Genomic DNA, 27,997 nt, shown 5'->3' on the forward strand with positions numbered 1-27,997 from the left:
CGTCACCACTCAAGGCACTCCAGTGTTTCAGGCACCCTGACACTCCAGATATCCCTCCCTTTTGCACAAAACCTATCTATGTAGTTGTTTTTGGAGAGGAAGTTGGACAGCCGCCTTGGTACTACACTGAAGAAGATCTTTCCTTCCACACTCGGCAGTGAAATCATTCTAAACTGGTCGATCTTCTTTGAATCCTCTTCCGTAGGGATCCAGGCTCCTTCAGCACGTCTCCACTGCTGTGCCACCTTCCTTCTCCTCCAGGTGACTTAAGATCTTCCAGAGTTGCTTAAGCAGCAATAGGCAGTGCTTGTAGACCTTGTAAGTGAAGTAGAATTTGAGGAATCCTTAAGAAAGGACAAAGTACATAAGTATAAAATATTTGTCAATTCAGGCTGAGAAGAAATCCAACATTACATTCAATGATAAAAGCAAACAATTTTAACAGATACTTAACTAATATTACATGGCTCACACGTTGAAATGAACATTGAACTCACACACACACTCCCCAAGTCTCCCTCATTGGTATATAAACCAAGATACTCTGCTGTGTCAGTGGGCAGTTACTGACCAACCAGTGTATACCAAATATTTTTCCCTTAAAAGGCCATTTTTTTACACGTTATGTAAGACAGATCAAATTACTGGCCACGTCCTTAATGAGTGTTAGGCCTTCCACATAATTATTAATGATTTTGTCACATGGTTATTTTATTATTTTATCATATGATTATTTTATTAAACATCATTAAACATTTTATTAAACATAAACCACCACATAAGGAACACAACTTTATACAGGGGGTGAGCTAAATCTTGCCTTCCTCACAATTTCCTGGACTTCCTTCAGAAGTGGTTCCCTGGTTGGCTGCTCCTTGTTAGCTTACTTGTGCTGCCTCTTGAGGTACTTCGTCTCCTGATGGATCTTGTGGATCTTCACTGCCCTCTGGTTCAGTGTATGGTCTCTGTGCAGGTCTTTCCTCCTCTGCACCAATCCTCCAGGGAAAGACTGATGATGATAATCGTCATTGCCTGCAACCTTTGATCCTCCCTTCACAGGGAGGTGACAGTTACCCACTACACTACCATGCCCCCTTATTATGTATTAGAATATCTGAATGTTATAATTATATTATAATTTAAATGTAACTACTCTCATCCTTGTGTGACTATCAAAAACAAGAGTACAAAAATATTCTCAGTTCAGTTAAAGTACAAGTTGTAGTATAACAACAGTTTCACATTACAGTGCCCTCTGCAGGACTCAAAGGCTGAAAGCAGAACCTGTTTACTGCACCTGAATAGAATTCATCATCATTATGAACCGGTGACATCATCACATTACATCAAAGATAAAGTTCAAACCTTTGTTAACATTCCGAGTGACCATGAACCAGAAAGAGCAGGGCACCTAAGCCATTGAAGTCATGTCCTTTCAACTTGAGTAGGAAGCTATAAAAGGACGCGTTTGTTTCAGAGTCCGTCTGAGACCAACAGACTAACTCAACATGGCTATCGAAGAGAATGATGGTGTGAAGAGTTTGGTGACTCAGAAGGAGAAAAAAGCCTCTGCAACCGGAGAATCAGAGACTTCTCTCCATAAGATTCCGAAGAAGATGGAGTCCTATGATGCTCAGCTGAAAGAGAAAGACGATCTGATGCAAGAGGAGTGGACAGAGGAGAACTCATATCTCTGGGAGGAACTCCAGAAACAGAAAGACACTCTGATGCAGAAAGAGAGGGACTGGACTGAGGAGAACTCATATATCTGGGAGGAGCTCCACAAACAGAAAGTCACTCTGCTGCAGAAAGAGAAGAAGTGGGCAGAGGAGAACTCATATCTCCTGGAGGAGCTCCAAAAACAGAAAGACACTCTGCAGAAAGAGAAGGAGTGGAGAGAGGAGTACTCATCTCGCTTGGAGGAACTCCAGAAACAGAAAGACATTCTGATGCAGAAAGAGAAGGAGTGGACTGAGGAGAACTCATCTCTCTGGAAGGAGCTCCAGAAACAGAAAGACACTCAGCTGCAGAAAGAGAAGGAGTGGACTGAGGAGAACTCATTACTCTGGAAGGAGCTCCAGAAACAGAAAGACACTCAGCTGCAGAAAGAGAAGGAGTGGACACTGGAGAACTCATCTCTCTGGAAGGAGCTCCAGAAACAGAAAGACTTTCTGATGCAGAAAGAGAAGGAGTGGACTGAGGAGAACTCATCTCTCTGGAAGGAGCTCCAGAAACAGAAAGACACTCAGCTGCAGAAAGAGAAGGAGTGGACTGAGGAGAACTCATTACTCTGGAAGGAGCTCCAGAAACAGAAAGACACTCAGCTGCAGAAAGAGAAGGAGTGGACACTGGAGAACTCATCACTCTGGAAGGAGCTCCAGAAACAGAAAGACATTCTGATGCAGAAAGAGAAGGAGTGGACTGAGGAGAACTCATCTCTCTGGAAGGAGCTCCAGAAACAGAAAGACACCCAGCTGCAGAAAGAGAAGGAGTGGACACTGGAGAACTCATCTCTCTGGAAGGAGCTCCAGAAACAGAAAGACATTCTGATGCAGAAAGAGAACAAGTGGACTGAGGAGAACTCACTACTCTGGAAGGAGCTCCAGAAACAGAAAGACACTCAGCTGCAGAAAGAGAAGGAGTGGACACTGGAGAACTCATCACTCTGGAAGGAGCTCCAGAAACAGAAAGACATTCTGATGCAGAAAGAGAAGGAGTGGACTGAGGAGAACTCATCTCTCTACCAGGAGCTGCAGAAACAGAAAGACACTCAGCTGCAGAAAGAGAAGAAGTGGACTGAGGAGAACTCATCTCTCTGGAAGGAGCTCCAGAAACAGAAAGACATTCTGATGCAGAAAGAGAAGAAGTGGACTGAGGAGAACTCATCTCTCTGGAAGGAGCTCCAGAAACAGGAAGACACTCTGTTGCAGAAAGAGAAGGACCTGACTGCCCAGATACAGGACCTGAAGGCCCAGATGCCGAAAGAGAAGAAACAGAATAAACTCTTGGAGACGATCAACTCTGGCTTGATCTGTGGAGTTTGTGCGATCTCCTCATTGGCTCTTTGGCGGAGCCTGTGAGGCAGTTGAAAAAGTAGAATCTACATATAATCAGGGTGACCTTCACCCACAGCTTGGGTCTACAACCCAACCCCTTGAGAGAGGCTGGACTCCCCACATTCAGTTGCCTTTGGCAGAATGAAAACAAGGACATCATCAAAAAAATGTACGAAAACTAGTGGGATCCCTGTAAATCACAAGGGTAGGTCAAAGAAAGTTATCAAATTATTTAATATTAATGTAATGTAGGCAGGCTATAGAAGATGAGGAACAACTGATGAAGTCAGTGCCAATCTACCATTATGGAAGAAATTTTAAACAAGGCAGTCAGAGACTGCAACATCCCTAACCCTACCCTGAACTACTTTCAGGGTAGGTCCTGGTACCCTGAAAGTAGTACCTGAGTAGTGCATAGACTAGTGCATATGGAGAAGGCTAGAGTAAGACGATCTGGGGTCGAAGTACTAGCTTTGGCCTTCTCCCTCGTCTTTCTATCCTATCCGGTTCCTGAGTGTACAAAAGTTGAAATTTGACCTTGAGCTAGTTTCTCAAGGTCATCTTCTCATTTTCATTCCTTTGCCGCCTGAGTAATGTGTTTTTTGTTTCATCTTTCTATCTGCAACGGTTGCGAAGATATTTAGTGGACTAATTAACGGATGGACAAACATTGACAATTACAATACATCACCGCTCTGAAGCGGGACGTAATAAGACAGTCAGAGACTGCAACATCCCACGACTTACCCTGACCTACCCTTAAAGTACTGTAGGTCAAAGCTTCAGGCTAGGTCAAAATTATCACCAGCTTTGACCATAGATCAAAGCTAGTGCATATGTAGATCAAAGCACTAGCACTAGATCTATGGTCTTACTCATACTGGCCTTCTCTCTCATCTTTCTATCTTATCCGGTTCCTGAGTGTACAAAAGTTGAAATTTGACCTTGATCTAGTTTTCTCAAAGTCATCATCTCATTTTCATCCCCTTTGCTGCCCAAGTAATGTGCTTTTTGTTTCATTTTTCTGCAACGGTTGTGAAGATATTTGGTGGACGAATGAATGGACGGACGCTGACAATCACAACACATCACCGCTTTGAAGTGGGGTGTAATAAATGCAGCACAGGGCGACACGGTGGCGTAGTGGGTAGCGCTGTCACCTCACCGCTTGAAGGTTCAGAGCATATGAGTCCTTGCTGTATGGATGTTCTTCCCGTGTCATGGGTTCTAGTTTCGTCCCACCACCAAAAACATGAGATTCAGTTGAATTGATCATTCCAAATTGCCCGTAGGTGTGATGGCTCCAAAGTGCACCAGTGTCGTGCCAGGAGTGTCCCCCACCTCTCACTTTGAAGAAGAAGAAGTATACTTTATTTATCCCTCAGGGGGAAATTACAAAGTCACTCGGTTAGTTTGACAAGTATACAGGGCCCCTGAACACACAAGCACACAAGGGGCCTGTAAGCATGCAGTTAGTACAATCACATCACTACACACATCAGGGAGGCAGAGTGATGGGCAGCGGCTTCAGGAACGCGCCCCAATTTGAGCAGCTTGTAGGGGGGACGGCGCCTTGCTCAAGGGCGCCTCGGCAGTGGCTGGGAGGTGAGCTGACACCTCCCACTGTCAGCTCACACTCCTGGTGACATCATGACGGGAGCGGGACTGGATCCGCCGATGTCTGAGGCGATCTGTCTACAGGACATCTGCTCTACCGCTGAGCCACTGCCGCCCCAATGTGCAGAGTTTGCATGTTCTCTGTGAGTCTGTGCGGGTTCTCTCAGGTTCTTTGGCTTCCTCCCACCTCCAAAATCATGCACTTAAGGCAAATTGGCTACTCTCAAATTGCCCATAGGTGTGAGTGTGTGCATGCATGGTTGTTTGACTTTACGTGACTCTGTGGTTTACTGGCGTTGCACCAGGAGTGTCCCTTGCCTCACTCAAACCCCCAGTCAGCTAGGATAGGCTCCAGCATCCCACGACCCGCGAGGGGGAAGAAGCAGTTTCCATGGTTCCTTGTTACGTCATGCAGTCTGCGCTTGATCTATGGTTCTTTGTTATGTCATATGGTCTGCACTTGATCTACGGTTATTTGTAATGTTAAACAGTCTGCTTGATCTACAGTTCCTTGTCACATCATATGGTCTGTGCTTGTTCTTTGGTTCTTTGTTATGTCATACAGTCTGCGTTTGATCTACGGTTCTTTATTATGTCACAGCCTGCGCTTGTAGGAGCCATATTTGAGTTTTGTTAAACTTGTCCAATGGAATAAGTGTTCATTTATCGTCCAAACCCGCTTCATCCGCTGTCATGGGTTGTGGTGTGTTGGAGCCTATCCCAGCCGACGGGGGGTGTGAGGCAGGGGACACTCCTGGCGTGACGCCAGTGCACCCCGGGGAATAAGAATGAATAGTGTACATTATCGAGTCATAGAAATGCAGATGTAGGGTGAGAAATTATACGATTAAAATGATGAAATGTCATATTTACTTTAATTAGCCTGAGCAGTATCTCACCTGTCAGTATTTACCTGATTGTCATGTGATAGTAGACACACCCCTTGGACATGTGTCTGTGGTGGCTTTAACTAGTCCGTCCAGTTAGTGCTCCATGGGTTAGATGACAATATTGATATCGTTTTCAGACCACAAATATCACAAATATCTATATCACAAATAGCACAAATATTTGTAATCGCAATAGCTGTTTTAGTTTTGCTTTTACTTTCACCCACCCAAAAAAAACCTGATTATTTGAATGAATTGATTGTTCCAATAAATATACATAAATTTACTAACTCTTGTGTGTACTTTCTATGGATTATGTGTCGGGGACTCCTATCAAACATGTGGCAGGCTTTGTGCTGCCCTTATTACCCTTCACATGAATATCTATTTGATATTGTGGCAGGAAGGGCATCTGACATAAAACTTTTGACAAATCAAACATGCGAATCGGACCTATGACTTCCATATCGGATCAAGGCCCGGGTTAACAACGACCGCCATCGGCGCTGTTGACCTACAGGGCGCCGGTGGAAATTGGACTACTGTTGGTCGAAGAAGGAGAGGAGGAAAGTGTGTTCGTAGGAAGAGAGAGAAGAGGAACACCAAGAGTATAGGACTGAGAGTAGGGACGTTGAATGTTGGAACTATGACAGGAAAAGGTAGAGAGTTGGTCGACATGATGCAGAGGAGGAAGGTAGACATACTGTGTGTCCAGGAGACCAGGTGGAAAGGTAGCAAGGCTAGAAGTTTAGGAGCAGGGTTCAAGTTGTTCTATCATGGTGTAGATAGGAAGAGAAATGGAGTAGGAGTTATCTTGAAGGAGGAGTTTGTTAGGAATGTCCTGGAGGTACAAAGAGTGTCAGATAGAGTGATGAGTCTGAAGCTAGTTCATTCCACCACCAAGTCTCCTTATCTACTTTCCTTCCAGATGACACACAAAGTACTTTCCTACCTGTCTCCCTGATCACTTTAGCTGCAGTGTGATGGGAAGATGGAAAGAGTACTTTGAAGAGTTGATGAACGTGGAAAATGAGAGAGAACAAAGACTAGAAGAGGTGACTGTTGTGAACCAGGAAGTAGCAAAGATCAGTCAGGATGAAGTGAGGAGGGCATTGAAGAGGATGAAGAGTGGAAAGGCAGTCGGTCCTGATGATATACCTGTAAAGGTATGGAAGTGTCTAGGAGAGGTGGCAGTAGAGTTTCTGACTGGGTTGTTCAACAGGATCTTGGATAGTGAGAAGATGCCTGAGGAATGGAGGAGAAGTGTGCTGGTGCCCATTTTTAAGAACAAGGGAGACGTGCAGAGTTGTGGCAACTACAGAGGAATAAAGCTGATGAGCCATACAATGAAGTTATGGGAGAGAGTAGTGGAAGCTAGACTAAGGGCAGAAGTGAACATTTGTGAGCAGCAGTATGGTTTCATGCCAAAAACCAGTACTACAGATGCAGTATTTGCTTTGAGGATGTTGATAGAGAAGTACAGAGGACAGAGGACATTATGTCATTAAATGAAGTGAATGATTATATAACCAGAACGCTGAATGCAGTCTGAAGCCCTGTTCTGCCTCCATCCATCACCAGGTGGCAGCAAGGAGCTCTGTACCAATACACAATGTTGGTGATTGTTTCAATTCATACCCTCGGTTATTAAAAAAAAATGTCGTATTATGTTTTAATTAATCCAGAGGTACAATAATGTCCATGTTTATCAAAATGAACACTTCCAACAGTCTCTTTCATCCTATGCGATATGCTGGTGCTGGTCTGGGAGGGGGGTAGGTAAGGGTTTACTGTGACACAACGTGAGTGGTATTTGGGTAGTTTAGCCGACTGTTGCTGACTTCGTTCTAGTGTATTTTATTCTTCCCCAGAATTAAACCTCCTAAACAGGCAGATTGAGATGGTGAAGTGGAGAAGAAATACACGTGGATGTGAACAGATAAAAATGGAGCAATGGAACCATACATTAAGTCATGTAACAGGGATGCAGGAGGACAATATTTTGTCATCTGAACTATTAATGTGGAACCACAGACACCTTGTTGCCCAAGGTGAGAGGTGGTGGGCTGGTGGGGGCTTGCTGATAGCCCCACAGCTCAGCGCCTTCAGGTCAGGGACAGGTGTGGCCTTCTTGGAGTCCCGGGGGGGTGCTGAATAGTGCTCCAACGGGGGACTCCATTGTTCATGTGGGGAATGACCGTGCATCTTGAATTTCTTTTTTTTTTAACCCTACATATAATCGAGAACAACTTAACTTGAGACGACCTGCGTCTGTATTTCATTATGTGGTGTTTAAATGTCCTGTAATTGTAATATTTAGAGTATAATGACATTTAAATGACCTCAATTGGAGATTATAGATTGAAATTTAACAATGACTTACGAACAATTCAGCTTACGAACAACCTCTCAGAACCACTTGTGTTCGTAGGTAGAGGACTACCTGTGATGTAAGAAATGTGGTGGATGCATAATCTGTTTCCAAATGAAAAGATAAACCTTTTTTTTGTCCTACCCACATTTTTTTGGTTCAATCATTTTGTACAAGAGGTGCCGTTACTCACATTACAGATAGTGTGCAGCTGAGGCTGAGCACCTGAACCATTAGGATGGTGCTGCTCATAAAACACATACCATGACACAGATCAGACTTTTATTGCAAAGGAAGCTTTATTGCCAGTGACAGAGGGGAAATATCCAGAAGCAAAGTTTGACCACATTATATTGTAATCCGCTCTTGGTTTAAACAGTCACTGCTTGTAAATTCACATGTTAGCATCTGTCTGGTCACAGTCCTGCACGTCTGAAGGTCGAGGTTTCACCTCCACAAAACACATCTAGGTACAATTTCTCAAATTCTCAGTCGCACTCATTAAGTCAAGGCCAAAGCACACGCTAGCTGTACCTCTGCATGTTCCTCCCTTGGAAATCAATGTCATGGCATATTTCCTCTTAAACAGAACAACACATTCATGAAGCCTCAGGCATGGCTTTCACAAGGATACACTCACAGACACAATGGCACTTTATACCACTCAGAAAAGTATTACACGTAAAGCTTGCTGAACATAATGGATATTATAGGAACATACAGGCTGTTGGGAAATGGTACAGGCTTCTTTTTACAGTTGATTTGGTTACTGTTTAGCTGTTTCACCATTTAGGATATTAGATATGAAGTGACCTCCACGAAAGCCACGGTACGACAACCACGCGATTGTGACATCCGTGTGAAGATGCTTTCACAATAGGTGACTATAGCTGTATGAATTAATTTGATGGAAGATCTGATTTAAAAATAAAAGCATTATATAAAAGTATTAAAAAAAAGTTTGTATTGCACTTTCCATCAGCTCACAGGGTTGTCTGTACCGTGAGAGGAAACGCATTGAATCTTTTGAGTGGCAGTAACACAGGGAGAGTCCACACTAAACTGTAGTGAACTAGTTGCCATGGCAACACCAACAGGGTAGTTGATATGTGGAGCTGGGGGACGTTATGCCTGGCATTCAGTGGCGTCCCATGCATTACACATTATTTCGTTATTGGTTGTAATCCTGCCTCAGCGTTATCCACCCAGGTGTTTCACAGGCAGTTAGGAACACATTCTGTAAGGAAACGGCAGGTTTAACGGTCCCCTTTCCCATATTTACATTGAAAGTTACTGGAATGCAAAGACTGATTGAAAGCAAATTTAATCTTTGGTTTAAAATTATACAAATATATTGAAGTTGTGTGCACACGCCTGCACAACTTCTTATACAATAAAACCTTTAATAATTGTAATATTTTTTATGTGTTGATAGCTATCCTAAAATTACTCTACATAATCTCTGTTGGTGACACTATAGATGAAAAAATAAGTTTAAGAAAGGCCACATGCTGTATGTCTCTATTGTATTGACTATATGCAGAAGAGAACACTGCCATATCTACCATGATAATGCATGTTTGGTAACAAATCTATCTGAATTCATATAGTATGGATTTGTTATGACACATTCACAATTCGCATGAATGAATGAATCACAGGGAACACAGCCTGGTTTAAACAGCGTGAACATCCCACCTGATCAGAATAGGAATGGACTTGCCTTTGTATCAATCATGCAAAACAAAAATAAAATATCTATTATAGGAAAATAATCACCACTACAGTCATACACACTCACGTACTTTACACACACTGAGATATACACAAACTTCAAACTGCACAATGGTCCAGAGTTTGAACGATATTTAAGGTACACATCAAAGTAGAAATCAGAAGTAAAGGATTGATTGCTGGGTCTAAACGGGCAGCACAGAGCGGCACTGAACTCAGTGTAGGCACAATCTGCTTAATACGTCAACAACAGCCCCAAAGGAAAGAAAGGAACATCTAGTGGAACATGGGTGACCTACACAAGCACACAAATCAACAGGGTAACGCATAGACAGTACATTTGACACTGCATAGAGGAGAAAACACAGTCCAGGCCAGCGCTCTGCTGCATCAGCTCACCTCACAAAGAACTGATCCTCGCCATCGCAACTCAAACACAATAACACACACATCGTGTTCAGCTCAGGGTCCTCACTGTCGTCTGAGACGTTCTCCTGAGGTACTCAGTTGGCCTGGACTGGTTTTTGACCCACTGCAACACCATTACAGTCAAGAATGTACTGCAGACAACCTTGAGACGGGTTCTTGATGGGTTCACCAGTGACCTCTCCCTTTTGACCACTTCCCTGAAAAAAAACAGTTGTGTCAAATATGTGGTAATACAGACAGGAGATGAACGACGACCCCAAACTGAAACTGGCTGCCTCCCCCGGGGCGGTCCACCTACCTGGGACGGCTGCATGGTGGTCGGTCTCTGGGGGGCGTTGGCCTCGTTCTCTGCTAACAGATTCATTTCTGCCAGAACCATGTCGGCGATGAGCTGCCGGTCCTCGGCCTGGTGCTCCCCAACCAGGGGCATGGAGGAGCCGACCACCTGCCCCGCGAGGAGGACGGTCAGAGCAAAGACACAAAGACACGGGACATAAGCGTCACCCAATCATTAATGCCTCTACACTATACCCTCTACACTATGCATTTGACCTGGGGTCAGGGAGTCACACCTCTGTGATGTAGTCTCTGCCATCTTTCCCATGAATCGCTTTGACAGCACAAATATGCAGACCCCCGAAAATCTCAGAGCAGGTGTCCACCCACAGTTTGTACCTACGAAAACACCACAGAAGACATTCCTTCATTCATCTTCACCGCCACTTCTGCCTTCGCGGGTCACGGGGGTTGATGGAGCCTATCCCAGTGGACTTCCGGGGAGAGGCGGGGAACATTCCGGCCGCCGTGGAACCACACGAAAAACAAACAACCACCTTTACATGACCTGAGGGCAGGATCCTCATCCAACACTCACCTGTCGGTCATGGCCACCTGTTCCAGCATAGCCGAGCCAGTGTTGGTCTTCCAGTTCCCAGATATCGACGTCCTCCTAATGCAGGTAAAGCACATCCGTTTCAACTATTTCCATTTCACTTCTCTGGTAATGTTTGGGTGAGAAAGGTGTGTTCCTACACACATGTAGGCCTTGTAGTCCATGCCGATCTTCTGGATTCGGATGTCGTACTTGGAGTCGACCAGCGGTTCTGTGGTGGTGTACGTCTGGGTTAAAGCCACGACACTGGCTATGTCCTGGAACTTACTGTGATTGTCCACCTTCACCTGTACACAAGACAAACATGTGAGACACAAACAACAATACTGTGGATTCCAGCGTTTCATTGGCGCTCGGAGGCTAATAGTCTTGACTTACCTCACAGGTAAACCTCGTCTTACGTTGTTAACCAGTTCCAGGAGACGTGTCGTAAGTCGAATGAACTCGTCTCCAGGCTAACCTTTAGCTAACCATTCACTTCTGTACTGAACTTTATTAATAAACGTGTTTTAATAATATTTAGTTAATATGAATCTATTTTAAACTGACAAATTTTATTTTTTAACATAGAACAGAAAAAAACGTCTTCGTCTCGTCTTCAGCTGCTTCTTCCTCTTAGTGGGTCACTGGGGTTGCTACGGGCTAACAATATGTTTTATTCTGATTTATCATACAGTAACATGATATTATGGGGTTTAAATGGTTTACTAGTTACATAATGATTCCAGTATTTGTGGCAGACAGACGTAAAGTGGAGGAAAATGACGTCAACTTGTTTATTTTTCCGTCTAATGGAGAACGACGTAACTCCAGACGCGTCAGTCGAGGTTTAGCTGCAGATACAACTAAACTAAAATCCCTGGAACAAAACGATGAAAGGCCTTCTTTCATATCACAAAATGACAGAAAAAATCTGCACCTTTCCAACGCCGGAGTGGGCGTGTCCAATCTTCACAACAACAGGGAACGATGGCATGCTGACCTGACGTGAGAGAGAACATTTATTGCCTTACAGGCTGCCTTAGATTGTGAATTTAACTTTTGACAGGAAGTAGGTGATGACGGGTTCTCACCATCTCCTTGTAGTTCGGGTAGAAGGTCTGCTCGATCAGAGGGAACTTGTCGGCCCCCAGCTTCCTGTGGGTGTTGATGAGTTGGGCAAACTGGACACAGAACACACCATGAGTTCCTCCACACAGATCATTACTGCCCCCTTAGAACGGCTGTGTCTGCTGAGCTCCTACCGCCCACGGCTTGTCACACAGGTTGTAGATGGAGGACAGGGAGTTGATGCTCGGAACGCCTCCGTACTGCAGGCCGATGATCAGATTGCGGAAATCTTCATTGTGGGTCATACTGAAGGCGTGTTGACGAATGAGGACGAAGTCTGGTTTGAAAGACCTAAATAGAATTATGGCAGAGATGAAAAGAAAACGCTGTTCAGTTAGCCTGTCCACATGTCCCGCATCTATTGATCAGGATGCTTCTAACGGTTCTGTGTCTGCGCCTCACCTCATGACCTTTGTTCCGTTTCTGAACACCTGCATGTTCACGTTGCAGCCCCCGTTAGCGTTAGCGTGAGCCGTGACGTTGATCTCGCTGAATTCAGCCTGAGGACGTGAAGACGGGAGAAGCTCCATTATTCTGTTCTACCTCAGCACTCCAGCTGAACATCACTGAACATCTCACATACCTGCTCCACCCTGACGTCATAATCTCCATGGACCTTCTTCCCCCGGAACAATTTCACCCTGGATTAAAATGAAAAACACGGAATATATTTACCTGTAATGCAATCAACTGTAGATTTCTGGAGCAAGTTTAGCATTCAGTAAAAATCACTTTACATCATTTCGAATTATTGTTGAATATAATGTCACACAGGTGACACTCCATTCAATCCAACGTTTTATCATGTTAGTGATAAAACAGAACAACACGTTTGAGTTGCCCTTCACTGCAGAAACACAGATGTAAATATTCACTTCGTACCGCCCCACTAACTATTTTATGAGTTATGATGCAATGAGGGGATTTCTTTGAAAAAGACTGAATTTACAGTTTCAGAGAATTACATGATATGATTCAGGGCTTTTTAAAAAGAGCCTGTCTTTTCAGATTGAATAAAAACCACCAACACGTCCCTGTCTTCCTTTGGATCTCGTTACGAGTGGAAAATGTCTCCTGGTGGATGGAGATGGATCATTAACATCCCACGAGCGGCACGATGAGTTCAAGTGTCTCCAGTTTCTTTTCTGACCTGACGATGTCGGCTCTGACAGAATTAATGACGAGGAGGAACTCCAGTAAATCAATACTAATAAAGACTCCTTTACTTCCTCCGGTTGCCATGGACGACGTTTCATTTTGGTTTCTATGTCTGCCTGTTCAAGCACTTGAATTCAAAGCCCTGTGCAGCGAGGCCACCTTTGTAGGCTCTGCTTTCATCGCCGTTTGCTCTGCCTATTCACCGCGGAGATAAGACTGAATGAATACCCCCCCCCAATCAGATCAGAACACGGGGTTCCTCTTGGCTGTGGAGGAAAACAAGCATTAAACTTTGAATCATCCTCTGAAAATGAAAAGCCGTCTGTACAGCGATGAGACTCTGCCAGGTTGGTCCTGCAGGATGAGACAGTTTCTGCGCCGCTGCCCCTTGAAACAAAGACGGTTCATTTTGTCTTTTGGAGTTTAATATTCAGCTGGTGGACGGAGCTCTGTGCTAAGCTATCCATCCAGTTCCAAGCATAGAAACCACTTCTTCTTCTCCTTTGGGCTTTTCCCTTCAGGGGTCGCCACAGCGAATCAGTTGCCTCCATCTAGCCCTGTCTTCTGCATCCTCGTCTCTCACAGTCAAGCACAGAAACCACTAAAGATGTCTGTTAAAGACGTCCAACACCATCTGCCAGCGAGTGAATATGAGCATCACAGCGACTCTGTTGTCCTTGAATTATCTTTCACCCACAAGAAATGAGTCTGGTTCCAAACCCTGGAAGTGGACGGTCTCTGGGCACTGGGCCCCCACCGCTCACTCAGGGAAAGTGGATCATTAATCTGCAGTACCATGACGGTTCTCCTAAACTGAATTAAAGATGTGATTGGAACGCTAAAAAAACAGTAGTAGAGGTCCCTCTCCTGTGATTTGAAGAGAAAGACAACATTAAAGTTATGCAGGCGCTGCAGCGTTACCGTCTGCCATCAGAGTGTTTCTCCCCCAGATGCTTCCCTCCTGAGGGGGGGCCTCCACTCCTCCTGAATCCTATGGTCTCATCGCTCGGCCTGCTTAATGTTCTCGCTCACACACCATCAATGCTGGATCAGCTGAAGCTCATAGGATGAAACATTCCTGTCACAGTTTCACTTTAAACACACCCGGTGCATTCTGGTCATTTTGAACCAAATGTAAGGACCTGGAGTCGGTCTGTTTCACATCGAGCAACACGATGGAGTGAATGTGGAGACGCCTGCCACCCCGGCTGAGAGTCATTTATGGGGTGGAACAAACCTCTGGATGAGACTCATCCAGCAGAGGCCTCTGTTCTGTGACCCCGCGCTCTGATTGGATGAGATGATACTGTACAGGTAAACCACCAACTGCGTTGTTTGGAGTTACGTCGTTCTCAATTACAGTGTTCCCTCGTGCATTCGTGCATCAACGCTCACGACTTCACCTCATCGTGGATTTTTAGTAGGCAGTCACGTGATTTCGTACTCACATCCTATTGGCTGACAGCATCCTGAAGTGTGCTACGTTCTGTGAGTCTCTGACTTCCGTGACTTCCACACACGTTTCTACCACACGTTTCTACCACACGTTTCTACCACATGTTTCTACCACACATGTTTCTACCACACATGTTTCTACCACACATGTTTCTTCCACACATGTTTATACCACACATGTTTCTACCAAACATGTTTCGACTACACATGTTTCTACCACACATGTTTCTACCACACACGTTTCTACCACACATGTTTCTACCACACATGTTTCTTCCACACATGTTTCTACCACACATGTTTCTACCAAACATGTTTCTACCACACACGTTTCTACCACACGTTTCTACCTCACGTTTCTACCACATGTTTCTACCACACATGTTTCTACCACATGTTTCTACCACACATGTTTCTACCACACATGTTTCTACCACACATGTTTCTACCACACATGTTTCTTCCACACATGTTTCTACCACACATGTTTCTACCACACGTTTTTACCACACACGTCTCTACCACACATGTTTTTACCACACACGTTTCTACCACATGTTTCTACCACATGTTTCTACCAGACATGTTTCTACCACACATGTTTCTACCACACATGTTTCTACCACACACGTTTCTACCACACACATTTCTACCACATGTTTCTACAATATGTTTCTACCACACATGTTTCTACCACACATGTTTCTACCACACACGTTTCTACCACATATGTTTCTACCACACATGTTTCTACCACACATGTTTCAACCACACATGTTTCTACCACACGTTTCTACCACACATGTTTCTACCACACATGTTTCTACCACACGTTTCTACCACACACGTTTCTACCACATGTTTCTACCACATGTTTCTACCACACATGTTTCTACCACACATGTTTCTACCACACATGTTTCTACCACACACGTTTCTACCACATATGTTTCTACCACACATGTTTCTACCACACATGTTTCTACCACACATGTTTCTACCACACATGTTTCTACCACACGTTTCTACCACACATGTTTCTACCACACATGTTTCTACCACACGTTTCTACCACACATGTTTCTACCACACATGTTTCTACCACACATGTTTCTACCACACATGTTTCTACCACACATGTTTCTACCACATGTTTCTACCACACATGTTTCTACCACACACGTTTCTACCACACACGTTTCTACCACACACGATTCTACCACACACATTTCCACCACACATGTTTATACCACACGTTTCTACCACACATGTTTCTACCACACATGTTTCTACCACACATGTTTCTACCACACACGTTTCTACCACACATGTTTCTACCACGCATGTTTCTACCACACATGCTTCTACCACACACGTTTCTACCACACACGTTTCTACCACACACGATTCTACCACACACGTTTCCACCACACACGTTTCTACCACATGATTCTACCCCACATGTTTCTACCACACATGTTTCTACCACACATGTTTCTACCACACATGTTTCTACCACACATGTTTCTACCACACATGTTTCTACCACATGTTTCTACCACATGTTTCTACCACACATGTTTCTACCACATGTTTCTACCACACATGTTTTTACCACACATGTTTCTACCAAACGTTTCTGCCAAACATGTTTTTTCCACACATGTTTCTACCACACACGTTTCTACCACACACGTTTCTACCACAGATTTTTCTACCACACATGTTTTTACCACACACGTTTCTACCACATATGTTTCTACCACACACGTTTCTATCACACATTTCTACCACATGTTTCTACCACATGTTTCTACCACATGTTTCTACCAAAAATGTTTCTACCACACATCTTTCTACCACACATGTTTCTACCACATGTTTCTACCAAAAATGTTTCTACCACACATGTTTCTACCACACACGTTTCTACCACACGCGTTTCTACCACACATGTTTCTACCACACATGTTTCTACCACACATGTTTTTACCACACATGTTTCTACCGCACGTTTCTGCCAAACATGTTTCTACCAGACATGTTTTTACCACATGTTTCTTCCACACATGTTTCTACCACACACGTTTCTACCACACACGTTTCTACCACACACGTTTCTACCACACATGTTTCTACCACATATTTCTACCAAACCTGTTTCTACCACACACGTTTTTACCACATGTTTCTACCACACATGTTTCTACCACACACGTTTCTACCACACATGTTTCTACCACACATGTTTCTACCACACATGTTTCTACCACACATGTTTCTACCACACATGTTTCTACCATACATGTTTCTACCACACATGTTTCTACCACACACGTTTCTACCACACACATTTCTACCACATGTTTCTACAATATGTTTCTACCACACATGTTTCTACCACACATGTTTCTACCACACACGTTTCTACCACATATGTTTCTACCACACATGTTTCTACCACACATGTTTCTACCACACACGTTTCTACCACACATGTTTTTACCACACACGTTTCTACCACATGTTTCTACCACACACGTTTCTACCACACATGTTACTACCACACACGTTTCTACCACATATGTTTCTACCACACACGATTCTACCACACACGTTTCCACCACACATGTTTATCGCACACGTTTCTACCACACGTTTCTACCACATGTTTCTACCACACATGTTTCTACCACACATGTTTCTACCACACATGTTTCTACCGTATGTTTCTACCACATGTTTCTACCACACATGTTTCTACCACATGTTTCTACCAAAAATGTTTCTACCACACATGTTTCTACCACACATGTTTCTACCACACACGTTTCTACCACACACGTTTCTACCACACATGTTTCTACCACATATTTCTACCAAACCTGTTTCTACCACACACGTTTTTACCACATGTTTCTACCACACATGTTTCTACCACACATGTTTCTACCACACATGTTTCTACCACACATGTTTCTACCACACATGTTTCTACCACATATTTCTACCAAACCTGTTTGTACCACACGTTTCTACCACATGTTTCTACCACACATGTTTCTACCATACATGTTTCTACCACACATGTTTCTACCACACACGTTTCTACCACACACATTTCTACCACATGTTTCTACAATATGTTTCTACCACACATGTTTCTACCACACATGTTTCTACCACACACGTTTCTACCACATATGTTTCTACCACACATGTTTCTACCACACATGTTTCTACCACACATGTTTCTACCACACGTTTCTACCACACATGTTTCTACCACACATGTTTCTACCACACGTTTCTACCACACACGTTTCTACCTCATGTTTCTACCACATGTTTCTACCACACATGTTTCTACCACACATGTTTCTACCACACACGTTTCTACCACATATGTTTCTACCACACATGTTTCTACCACACATGTTTCTACCACACATGTTTCTACCACACATGTTTCTACCACACATGTTTCTACCACACATGTTTCTACCACACATGTTTCTACCACACATGTTTCTACCACACATGTTTCTACCACACGTTTCTACCACACATGTTTCTACCACACATGTTTCTACCACACGTTTCTACCACACATGTTTCTACCACACACGTTTCTACCACACATGTTTCTACCACGCATGTTTCTACCACACATGCTTCTACGACACACGTTTCTACCACACACGTTTCTACCACACACGATTCTGCCACACATGTTTCTACCACACATGTTTCTACCACATATGTTTCTACCACACATGTTTCTACCACACATGTTTCTACCACACATGTTTCTACCACACATGTTTCTACCACACATGTTTCTACCACACATGTTTCTACCACATATGTTTCTACCACACATGTTTCTACCACACATGTTTCTACCACACATGTTTCTACCACACATGTTTCTACCACACATGTTTCTACCACACATGTTTCTACCACACATGTTTCTACCACATATGTTTCTACCACACATGTTTCTACCACACATGTTTCTACCACACACGTTTCTACCACACACGTTTCTACCACACACGATTCTGCCACACATGTTTCTACCACACATGTTTCTACCACATATGTTTCTACCACACATGTTTCTACCACACATGTTTCTACCACACATGTTTCTACCACACATGTTTCTACCACACATGTTTCTACCACACATGTTTCTACCACACGTTTCTACCACACATGTTTCTACCACACATGTTTCTACCACACGTTTCTACCACACATGTTTCTACCACACATGCTTCTACCACACATGTTTCTACCACACATGTTTCTACCACACATGTTTCTACCACACACATTTCTACCACATATGTTTCTACCACACATGTTTCTACCACACATGTTTCTACCACACATGTTTCTACCACACGTTTCTACCACACATTTTTCTACCACACATGTTTCTACCACACGTTTCTACCACACACGTTTCTACCACACACGTTTCTACCACATGTTTCTACCACACATGTTTCTACCACACATGTTTCTACCACACACGTTTCTACCACATATGTTTCTACTACACATGTTTCTACCACACATGTTTCTACCACACACGTTTCTACCACATATGTTTCTACCACACATGTTTCTACCACACATGTTTCTACCACACATGTTTCTACCACACATGTTTCTACCCCACATGTTTCTACCACACGTTTCTACCAAACATGTTTCTACCACACATGTTTCTACCACATGTTTCTACCACACATGTTTCTACCACACACATTTCTACCACACATGTTTCTACCACGCATGTTTCTACCACACATGCTTCTACCACACACGTTTCTACCACACACGTTTCTACCACACACGATTCTACCACACACGTTTCCACCACACATATTTATACCACACGTTTCTACCACACGTTTCTACCACATGTTTCTACCACACATGTTTCTACCACACATGTTTCTACCACACATCTTTCTACCACACGCTTCTACCAAACATGTTTCTACCACACGTTTCTACCACACATTTTTCTACCACACACGTTTTTACCACATGTTTCTACCACACATATTTATACCACACGTTTCTACCACACGTTTCTACCACATGTTTCTACCACACATGTTTCTACCACACATGTTTCTACCACACATGTTTCTACCACACATGTTTCTACCACACATCTTTCTACCACACGTTTCTACCAAACATGTTTCTACCACACGTTTCTACCACACATTTTTCTACCACACACGTTTTTACCACACGTTTCCACCACACATATTTATACCACACGTTTCTACCACACGTTTCTACCACATGTTTCTACCACACATGTTTCTACCACACATGTTTCTACCACACATCTTTCTACAACACGTTTCTACCAAACATGTTTCTACCACACGTTTCTACCACACATTTTTCTACCACACACGTTTTTACCACATGTTTCTACCACACATGTTTCTACCAAACCCGTTTCTACCACACACGTTTCTACCAAACAAGTTTCTACCACACATGTTTCTACCACACACGTTTCTACCACACATGTTTCTACCACACATGTTTCTACCACACATGTTTCTACCACACATGTTTCTACCACACGTTTCTACCACATGTTTCTACCACACATGTATCTACCACATGTTTCTAACACACATGTTTCTACCACACATGTTTCTACCACACACGTTTCTACCACACACGTTTCTAACACACGTTTCCACCACACGCGTTTCTACCACACATGTTTCTACCACACATGTTTCTACCACACATGTTTCTACCACATGTTTCTACCAAAAATGTTTCTACCACACATGTTTCTACCACACATGTTTCTACCACACATGTTTCTACCGCACGTTTCTGCCAAACATGTTTCTACCAGACATGTTTCTACCACATATGTTTCTACCACACATGTTTCTACCACACATGTTTCTACCACACATGTTTTTACCACACACGTTTCTACCACATGTTTCTACCACACACGTTTCTACCACACATGTTTCTACCACATATTTCTACCAAACCTGTTTCTACCACACGTTTCTACCACATGTTTCTACCCCACATGTTTCTACCACACACGTTTCTACCACACACGTTTCTACCACATGTTTCTACCACATGTTTCTACCACATGTTTCTACCACACATGTTTCTACCACACACGTTTCTACCACATATGTTTCTACCACACATGTTTCTACCACACATGTTTCTACCACACATGTTTCTACCACACATTTTTCTACCACACGTTTCTACCACACATGTTTCTACCACACACGTTTCTACCACACATGTTTCTACCACACATGTTTCTACCACACACGTTTCTACCACACATGTTTCTACCACACATGTTTCTACCACACATGCTTCTACCACACACGTTTCTACCACACATGTTTCTACCACATGTTTCCACCACACGTTTCTACCACACGTTTCTACCACATGTTTCTACCACACATGTTTCTACCACACATGTTTCTACCACATGTTTCTACCACACATGTTTCTACCACATGTTTCTACCACATGTTTCTACCACACATCTTTCTACCACACATCTTTCTACCACACGTTTCTACCAAACATGTTTCTACCACACGTTTCTACCACACACGTTTCTACCACACACGTTTCTACCACATGTTTCCACCACACACGTTTCTACCACACATGTTTCTACCACATATTTCTACCAAACCTGTTTCTACCACACGTTTCTACCACATGTTTCTACCCCACATGTTTCTACCACACACATTTCTACCACACATGTTTCTACCACATGTTTCTACCACATGTTTCCACCACACATGTTTCTACCACACACGTTTCTACCACATATGTTTCTACCACACATGTTTCTACCACACATGTTTCTACCACATGTTTCTACCACACATGTTTCTACCACATGTTTCTACCACACATGTTTCTACCACACATGTTTCTACCACATGTTTCTACCACATGTTTCTACCACACATCTTTCTACCACACATCTTTCTACCACACGTTTCTACCAAACATGTTTCTACCACACGTTTCTACCACACACGTTTCTACCACACACGTTTCTACCACACACGTTTCTACCACATATGTTTCTACCACACATGTTTCTACCACACATGTTTCTACCACACATGTTTCTACCACACATGTTTCTACCACACATGTTTCTACCACACATGTTTCTACCACACATTTTTCTACCACACGTTTCTACCACACATGTTTCTACCACACACGTTTCTACCACACATGTTTCTACCACACATGTTTCTACCACACACGTTTCTACCACACATGTTTCTACCACACATGTTTCTACCACACACGCTTCTACCACACACGTTTCTACCACACATGTTTCTACCACATGTTTCCACCACACGTTTCTACCACACGTTTCTACCACATGTTTCTACCACACATGTTTCTACCACACATGTTTCTACCACATGTTTCTACCACACATGTTTCTACCACATGTTTCTACCACATGTTTCTACCACACACGTTTCTACCACACACGTTTCTACCACACACGTTTCTACCACATGTTTCCACCACACACGTTTCTACCACACATGTTTCTACCACATATTTCTACCAAACCTGTTTCTACCACACGTTTCTACCACATGTTTCTACCCCACATGTTTCTACCACACACATTTCTACCACACATGTTTCTACCACATGTTTCTACCACATGTTTCTACCACATGTTTCTACCACACATGTTTTTACCACACATGTTTCTACCACATGTTTCTACCAAACATGTTTCTACCAACCATGTATCTACCACACATGTTTCTACCACACATGTTTCTACCACATACGTTTCTACCACACATGTTTCTACCACACATGTTTCTACCACACATGTTTCTACCACACATGTTTCTACCACACGTTTCTACCACACATGTTTCTACCACACATGTTTCTACCACACGTTTCTACCACACATGTTTCTACCACACATGTTTCTACCACACATGTTTCTACCACACATGTTTCTACCACACATGTTTCTACCACATGTTTCTACCACACATGTTTCTACCACACACGTTTCTACCACACACGTTTCTACCACACACGATTCTACCACACACGTTTCCACCACACATGTTTCTACCACACGTTTCTACCACACATGTTTCTACCACACATGTTTCTACCACACATGTTTCTACCACATGTTTCTACCACACATCCTTTTACCACACATGTTTCTACCGCACGTTTCTGCCAAACATGTTTCTACCACACATGTTTCTACCACACATGTTTCTACCGCACGTTTCTGCCACACATGTTTCTACCACACATGTTTCTACCACACATGCTTCTACCACACATGTTTCTACCACACATGTTTCTACCACACATGTTTCTACCACACACATTTCTACCACATATGTTTCTACCACACATGTTTCTACCACACATGTTTCTACCACACATGTTTCTACCACACGTTTCTACCACACATGTTTCTACCACACATGTTTCTACCACACGTTTCTACCACACACGTTTCTACCACACACGTTTCTACCACATGTTTCTACCACACATGTTTCTACCACACACGTTTCTACCACATATGTTTCTACTACACATGTTTCTACCACACATGTTTCTACCACACACGTTTCTACCACATATGTTTCTACCACACATGTTTCTACCACACATGTTTCTACCACACATGTTTCTACCCCACATGTTTCTACCACACGTTTCTACCACACATGTTTCTACCACACATGATTCTACCACATGTTTCTACCACACATGTTTCTACCACACACATTTCTACCACACATGTTTCTACCACGCATGTTTCTACCACACATGCTTCTACCACACACGTTTCTACCACACACGTTTCTACCACACACGATTTTACCACACACGTTTCCACCACACATGTTTATACCACACGTTTCTACCACACGTTTCTACCACATGTTTCTACCACACATGTTTCTACCACACATGTTTCTACCACACATCTTTCTACCACACGTTTCTACCAAACATGTTTCTACCACACGTTTCTACCACACATGTTTCTACCACACACGTTTTTACCACATGTTTCTACCACACATGTTTCTACCAAACCCGTTTCTACCACACACGTTTCTACCAAACAAGTTTCTACCACACGTTTCTACCACACACGTTTCTACCACACATGTTTCTACCACACATCTTTCTACCACACGTTTCTACCAAACATGTTTCTACCACACATGTTTCTACCGCACGTTTCTACCACACATGTTTCTACCACACATGTTTCTACCACACATGCTTCTACCACACATGTTTCTACCACACATGTTTCTACCACACATGTTTCTACCACACATGTTTCTACCACACGTTTCTACCACATGTTTCTACCACACATGTATCTACCACATGTTTCTAACACACATGTTTCTACCACACATGTTTCTACCACACACGTTTCTACCACACACGTTTCTAACACACGTTTCCACCACACGCGTTTCTACCACACATGTTTCTACCACACATGTTTCTACCACACATGTTTCTACCACATGTTTCTACCAAAAATGTTTCTACCACACATGTTTCTACCACACACGTTTCTACCACACACGTTTCTACCACACATGTTTCTACCACACATGTTTCTACCGCACGTTTCTGCCAAACATGTTTCTACCAGACATGTTTCTACCACATATGTTTCTACCACACATGTTTCTACCACACATGTTTCTACCACACATGTTTTTACCACACACGTTTCTACCACATGTTTCTACCACACACGTTTCTACCACACATGTTTCTACCACATATTTCTACCAAACCTGTTTCTACCACACGTTTCTACCACATGTTTCTACCCCACATGTTTCTACCACACATGTTTCTACCACACACGTTTTTACCACATGTTTCTACCACACATGTTTCTACCAAACCCGTTTCTACCACACACGTTTCTACCAAACAAGTTTCTACCACACGTTTCTACCACACACGTTTCTACCACACATGTTTCTACCACACATGTTTCTACCACACATGTTTCTACCACACATGTTTCTACCACACGTTTCTACCAAACATGTTTCTACCACACGTTTCTACCACACACGTTTCTACCACACACGTTTCTACCACACACGTTTCTACCACATGTTTCCACCACACACGTTTCTACCACACATGTTTCTACCACATATTTCTACCACATGTTTCTACCACACGTTTCTACCACATGTTTCTACCCCACATGTTTCTACCACACACATTTCTACCACACATGTTTCTACCACATGTTTCTACCACATGTTTCTACCACATGTTTCTACCACACATGTTTCTACCACACACGTTTCTACCACATATGTTTCTACCACACATGTTTCTACCACACATGTTTCTACCACACATGTTTCTACCACACGTTTCTACCACACATGTTTCTACCACACGTTTCTACCACACACGTTTCTACCACACACGTTTCTACCACACACGTTTCTACCACACATGTTTCTACCACACGTTTCTACCACACACGTTTCTACCACACATGTTTCTTCCACACACGTTTCTACCACACGTTTCTACCACACATGTTTCTACCACACACGTTTTTTACCAGACGTTTCTACCACATGTTTCTACCACACATGTTTCTACCACATTTTTCTACCACACATCTTTCTACCACACACGTTTCTACCAAACATGTTTCTACCAAACGTTTCTACCACACATGTTTCTACCACACACGTTTTTACCACATGTTTCTACCACACATGTTTCTACCACACACCTTTCTACCACACACGTTTCTACCAAACAAGTTTCTACCACACGTTTCTACCACATGTTTCTACCACACATGTTTCTACCACACACGTTTCTACCACACATGTTTCTACCACATATTTCTACCACATGTTTCTACCACACGTTTCTACCACATGTTTCTACCCCACATGTTTCTACCACACATGTTTCTACCACACACGTTTCTACCACACGTTTCTACCACACACGTTTCTACCACACATTTCTACCACACATGTTTCTACCACATGCTTCTACCACACACGTTTCTACCACACACGTTTCTACCACACATGTTTTTACCACACATGTTTCTACCACATGTTTCTACCAAACATGTTTCTACCAACCATGTATCTACCACACATGTTTCTACCACACATGTTTCTACCACATACGTTTCTACCACACACGTTTCTACCACACACGTTTCTACCACACACGTTTCTACCACATGTTTCTACCACACACGTTTCTACCACACATGTTTCTACCACACATGTTTCTACCACACACGTTTCTACCACACACGTTTCTACCACATGTTTCTACCACACACGTTTCTATCACACATGTTTCTACCACACATGTTTCTACCACACACGTTTCTACCACACACGTTTCTACCACACATGTTTCTACCACACATGTTTCTACCACACACTTTTCTACCACACACGTTTCGACCACACACGTTTCTACCACACACGTTTTACCACACACGTTTCTACCACACACGTTTCTACCACACACGTTTCTACCACATGTTTCTACCACACACGTTTCTATCACACATGTTTCTACCACACATGTTTCTACCACACACGTTTCTACCACACACGTTTCTACCACATGTTTCTACCACACACGTTTCTACCACACATGTTTCTACCACACATGTTTCTACCACACATGTTTCTACCACACATGTTTCTACCACACATGTTTCTACCACACACTTTTCTACCACACACGCTTCTACCACACACGTTTCTACCACACACGTTTCTACCACACACGTTTCTACCACACATGGCTTAAAGATAAATGAGCTTTGTGGAGCGTAGGGCGTGTGGTAACAGATTTATATTCTTTACAGGAGGTTAGTGTCTCTGTCTAAAGCCACATTCACTCCACAGCGAGTTGACGAAGATCTGAGAGGAAGACCCCCCCAGGACGCTGAGCGTTTGTCTTCATGACACTTTAACAGCTTATCGGGGGCCATTTTTAATAATAATGACATTTGCTTTCCCAGCAGGCTGAGACATACAGCTATGTGGATGATGTCATTCAGTTTGTCTACAGTTTGTACGTTTACCTACCTTCCTGCAGCACGTCACTAATGATCAACCAATGAAGCTCATGCATGAGTTTCATGAATTATTCTCCATGTTAGTGCAGCACATGGAGGAGCAGCAATGCCGTTTTATCTGCCTCCGTGAACCAATGGGAAATCCGTTCTCACAGCTAAAGAATAGTTATCATAATAATTTGTGTTAAATGTTTTTTTTACAGGTAGCTATCATGAAACCTTCTATTGTTCCAAAATTCTAAATGAGCTGATATAGATTTTCCTGCCTTACAGTAAACAACACACAGGCTGGAGTATTACTGCTGACGATCAATAATTCATTCCTCAAGCAGCAACCGAACGATGCGCGCTGGTGCGCTGCACCATCAAACCACAGGAGCGTCGCCCATTCACGTCTGCAGGGTTCCTGATGGAGACTCTAAACATGACAGAACAACGGAGGACCTCATGAGGAGCAGAAGATAAAACCAGAGCGCTGGTGTTTCTGTCTCACCACTCCTGCTGGGGCTCGTCGATCACCAGGAGGATCTTGAACTTCTTGGGTGTCGTGACCTGGGTCTGCTCCACCAGGCCGGCCGAGGCGGCTGTCTGCTTCACCACGTTGGTGATGGAGCTGAAGAAGCCTCCCCCAGTGGACGCAGCCGGCTGGGTCTTCTTCTCCGGGGCGGGGGCTGTGGCCGGAGGTGGAGGCCCAGATGGAGAACTGGCGGTGGTGGAGGAGGAGGAGGCGGGTGGAGGAGGCTGCGTCGGCTCAGGCCTCTGCAGGTCGGTCATGTAGCCGTTGGGCAGGTTGGAGATGAAGGTGCTGTCAGAGAGACGGCGGCGCAGATAATTCATGGCTGCAGGAGACGGACCGGAGCTGGGGGGAGACGGACCGGAGCTGGGGGGAGACGGACCGGAGCTGGGGGGAGACTGACCGGAGCTGGGGGGAGACGGACCGGAGCTGGGGGGAGACGGACTGGAGCTGGGTGGAGGAGACGGACCGGAGCTGGGTGGAGACGGACCGGAGCTGGGGGGAGGAGACGGTCCTGTCGTGGGTGTGCAGCCGTAATG

General features: G+C 43.6%; 2 protein-coding genes across 2 annotated transcripts; one reads left to right on the plus strand and one right to left on the minus strand.

Moving 5' to 3' along the window:
• Positions 1–1,508: 1,508 nt before the first annotated feature.
• On the plus strand, positions 1,509–3,080 carry LOC137602001 (golgin subfamily A member 6-like protein 22). Its single transcript, XM_068324518.1, has one exon. The coding sequence runs from the start codon at positions 1,509–1,511 to the stop codon at positions 3,078–3,080; it is 1,572 nt and encodes a 523-aa protein (XP_068180619.1).
• Positions 3,081–8,165: 5,085 nt separating this feature from the next.
• Positions 8,166–27,816, minus strand: syn2a (synapsin IIa). The gene is made up of 11 exons (XM_068333905.1): positions 27,438–27,816; positions 12,683–12,740; positions 12,502–12,599; positions 12,234–12,390; positions 12,063–12,152; positions 11,909–11,971; positions 11,134–11,276; positions 10,972–11,046; positions 10,670–10,772; positions 10,396–10,542; positions 8,166–10,294 (listed from the first exon to the last, which is right to left on the minus strand). The coding sequence occupies exons 1-11, from the start codon at positions 27,779–27,781 to the stop codon at positions 10,172–10,174; spliced, it is 1,401 nt and encodes a 466-aa protein (XP_068190006.1). The 5' UTR covers positions 27,782–27,816; the 3' UTR covers positions 8,166–10,171.
• Between the last annotated feature and the right edge of the window lie 181 nt (positions 27,817–27,997).

The sequence above is a fragment of the Antennarius striatus genome, chromosome 2, assembly GCF_040054535.1.
Source record: "Antennarius striatus isolate MH-2024 chromosome 2, ASM4005453v1, whole genome shotgun sequence".
NCBI classification, from domain to species: Eukaryota; Metazoa; Chordata; class Actinopteri; order Lophiiformes; family Antennariidae; genus Antennarius; species Antennarius striatus.

What these genes read in the sequence shown, in the direction of transcription:
- LOC137602001 (XM_068324518.1), top strand. Translation starts at nt 1,509, where the DNA reads ATGGCTATCGAAGAGAATGATGGTGTGAAGAGTTTGGTGACTCAGAAG.
- syn2a (XM_068333905.1), bottom strand. Translation starts at nt 27,781, where the DNA reads ATGAATTATCTGCGCCGCCGTCTCTCTGACAGCACCTTCATCTCCAAC. An exon ending in CCCACTCCGGCGTTGGAAAG is followed by an intron (nt 11,277 to 11,908) that starts GTGCAGATTTTT and finishes TCTTGTGTACAG; the next exon opens with GTGAAGGTGGACAATCACAG. An exon ending in CCACCATGCAGCCGTCCCAG is followed by an intron (nt 10,295 to 10,395) that starts GTAGGTGGACCG and finishes GTTTTTTTTCAG; the next exon opens with GGAAGTGGTCAAAAGGGAGA.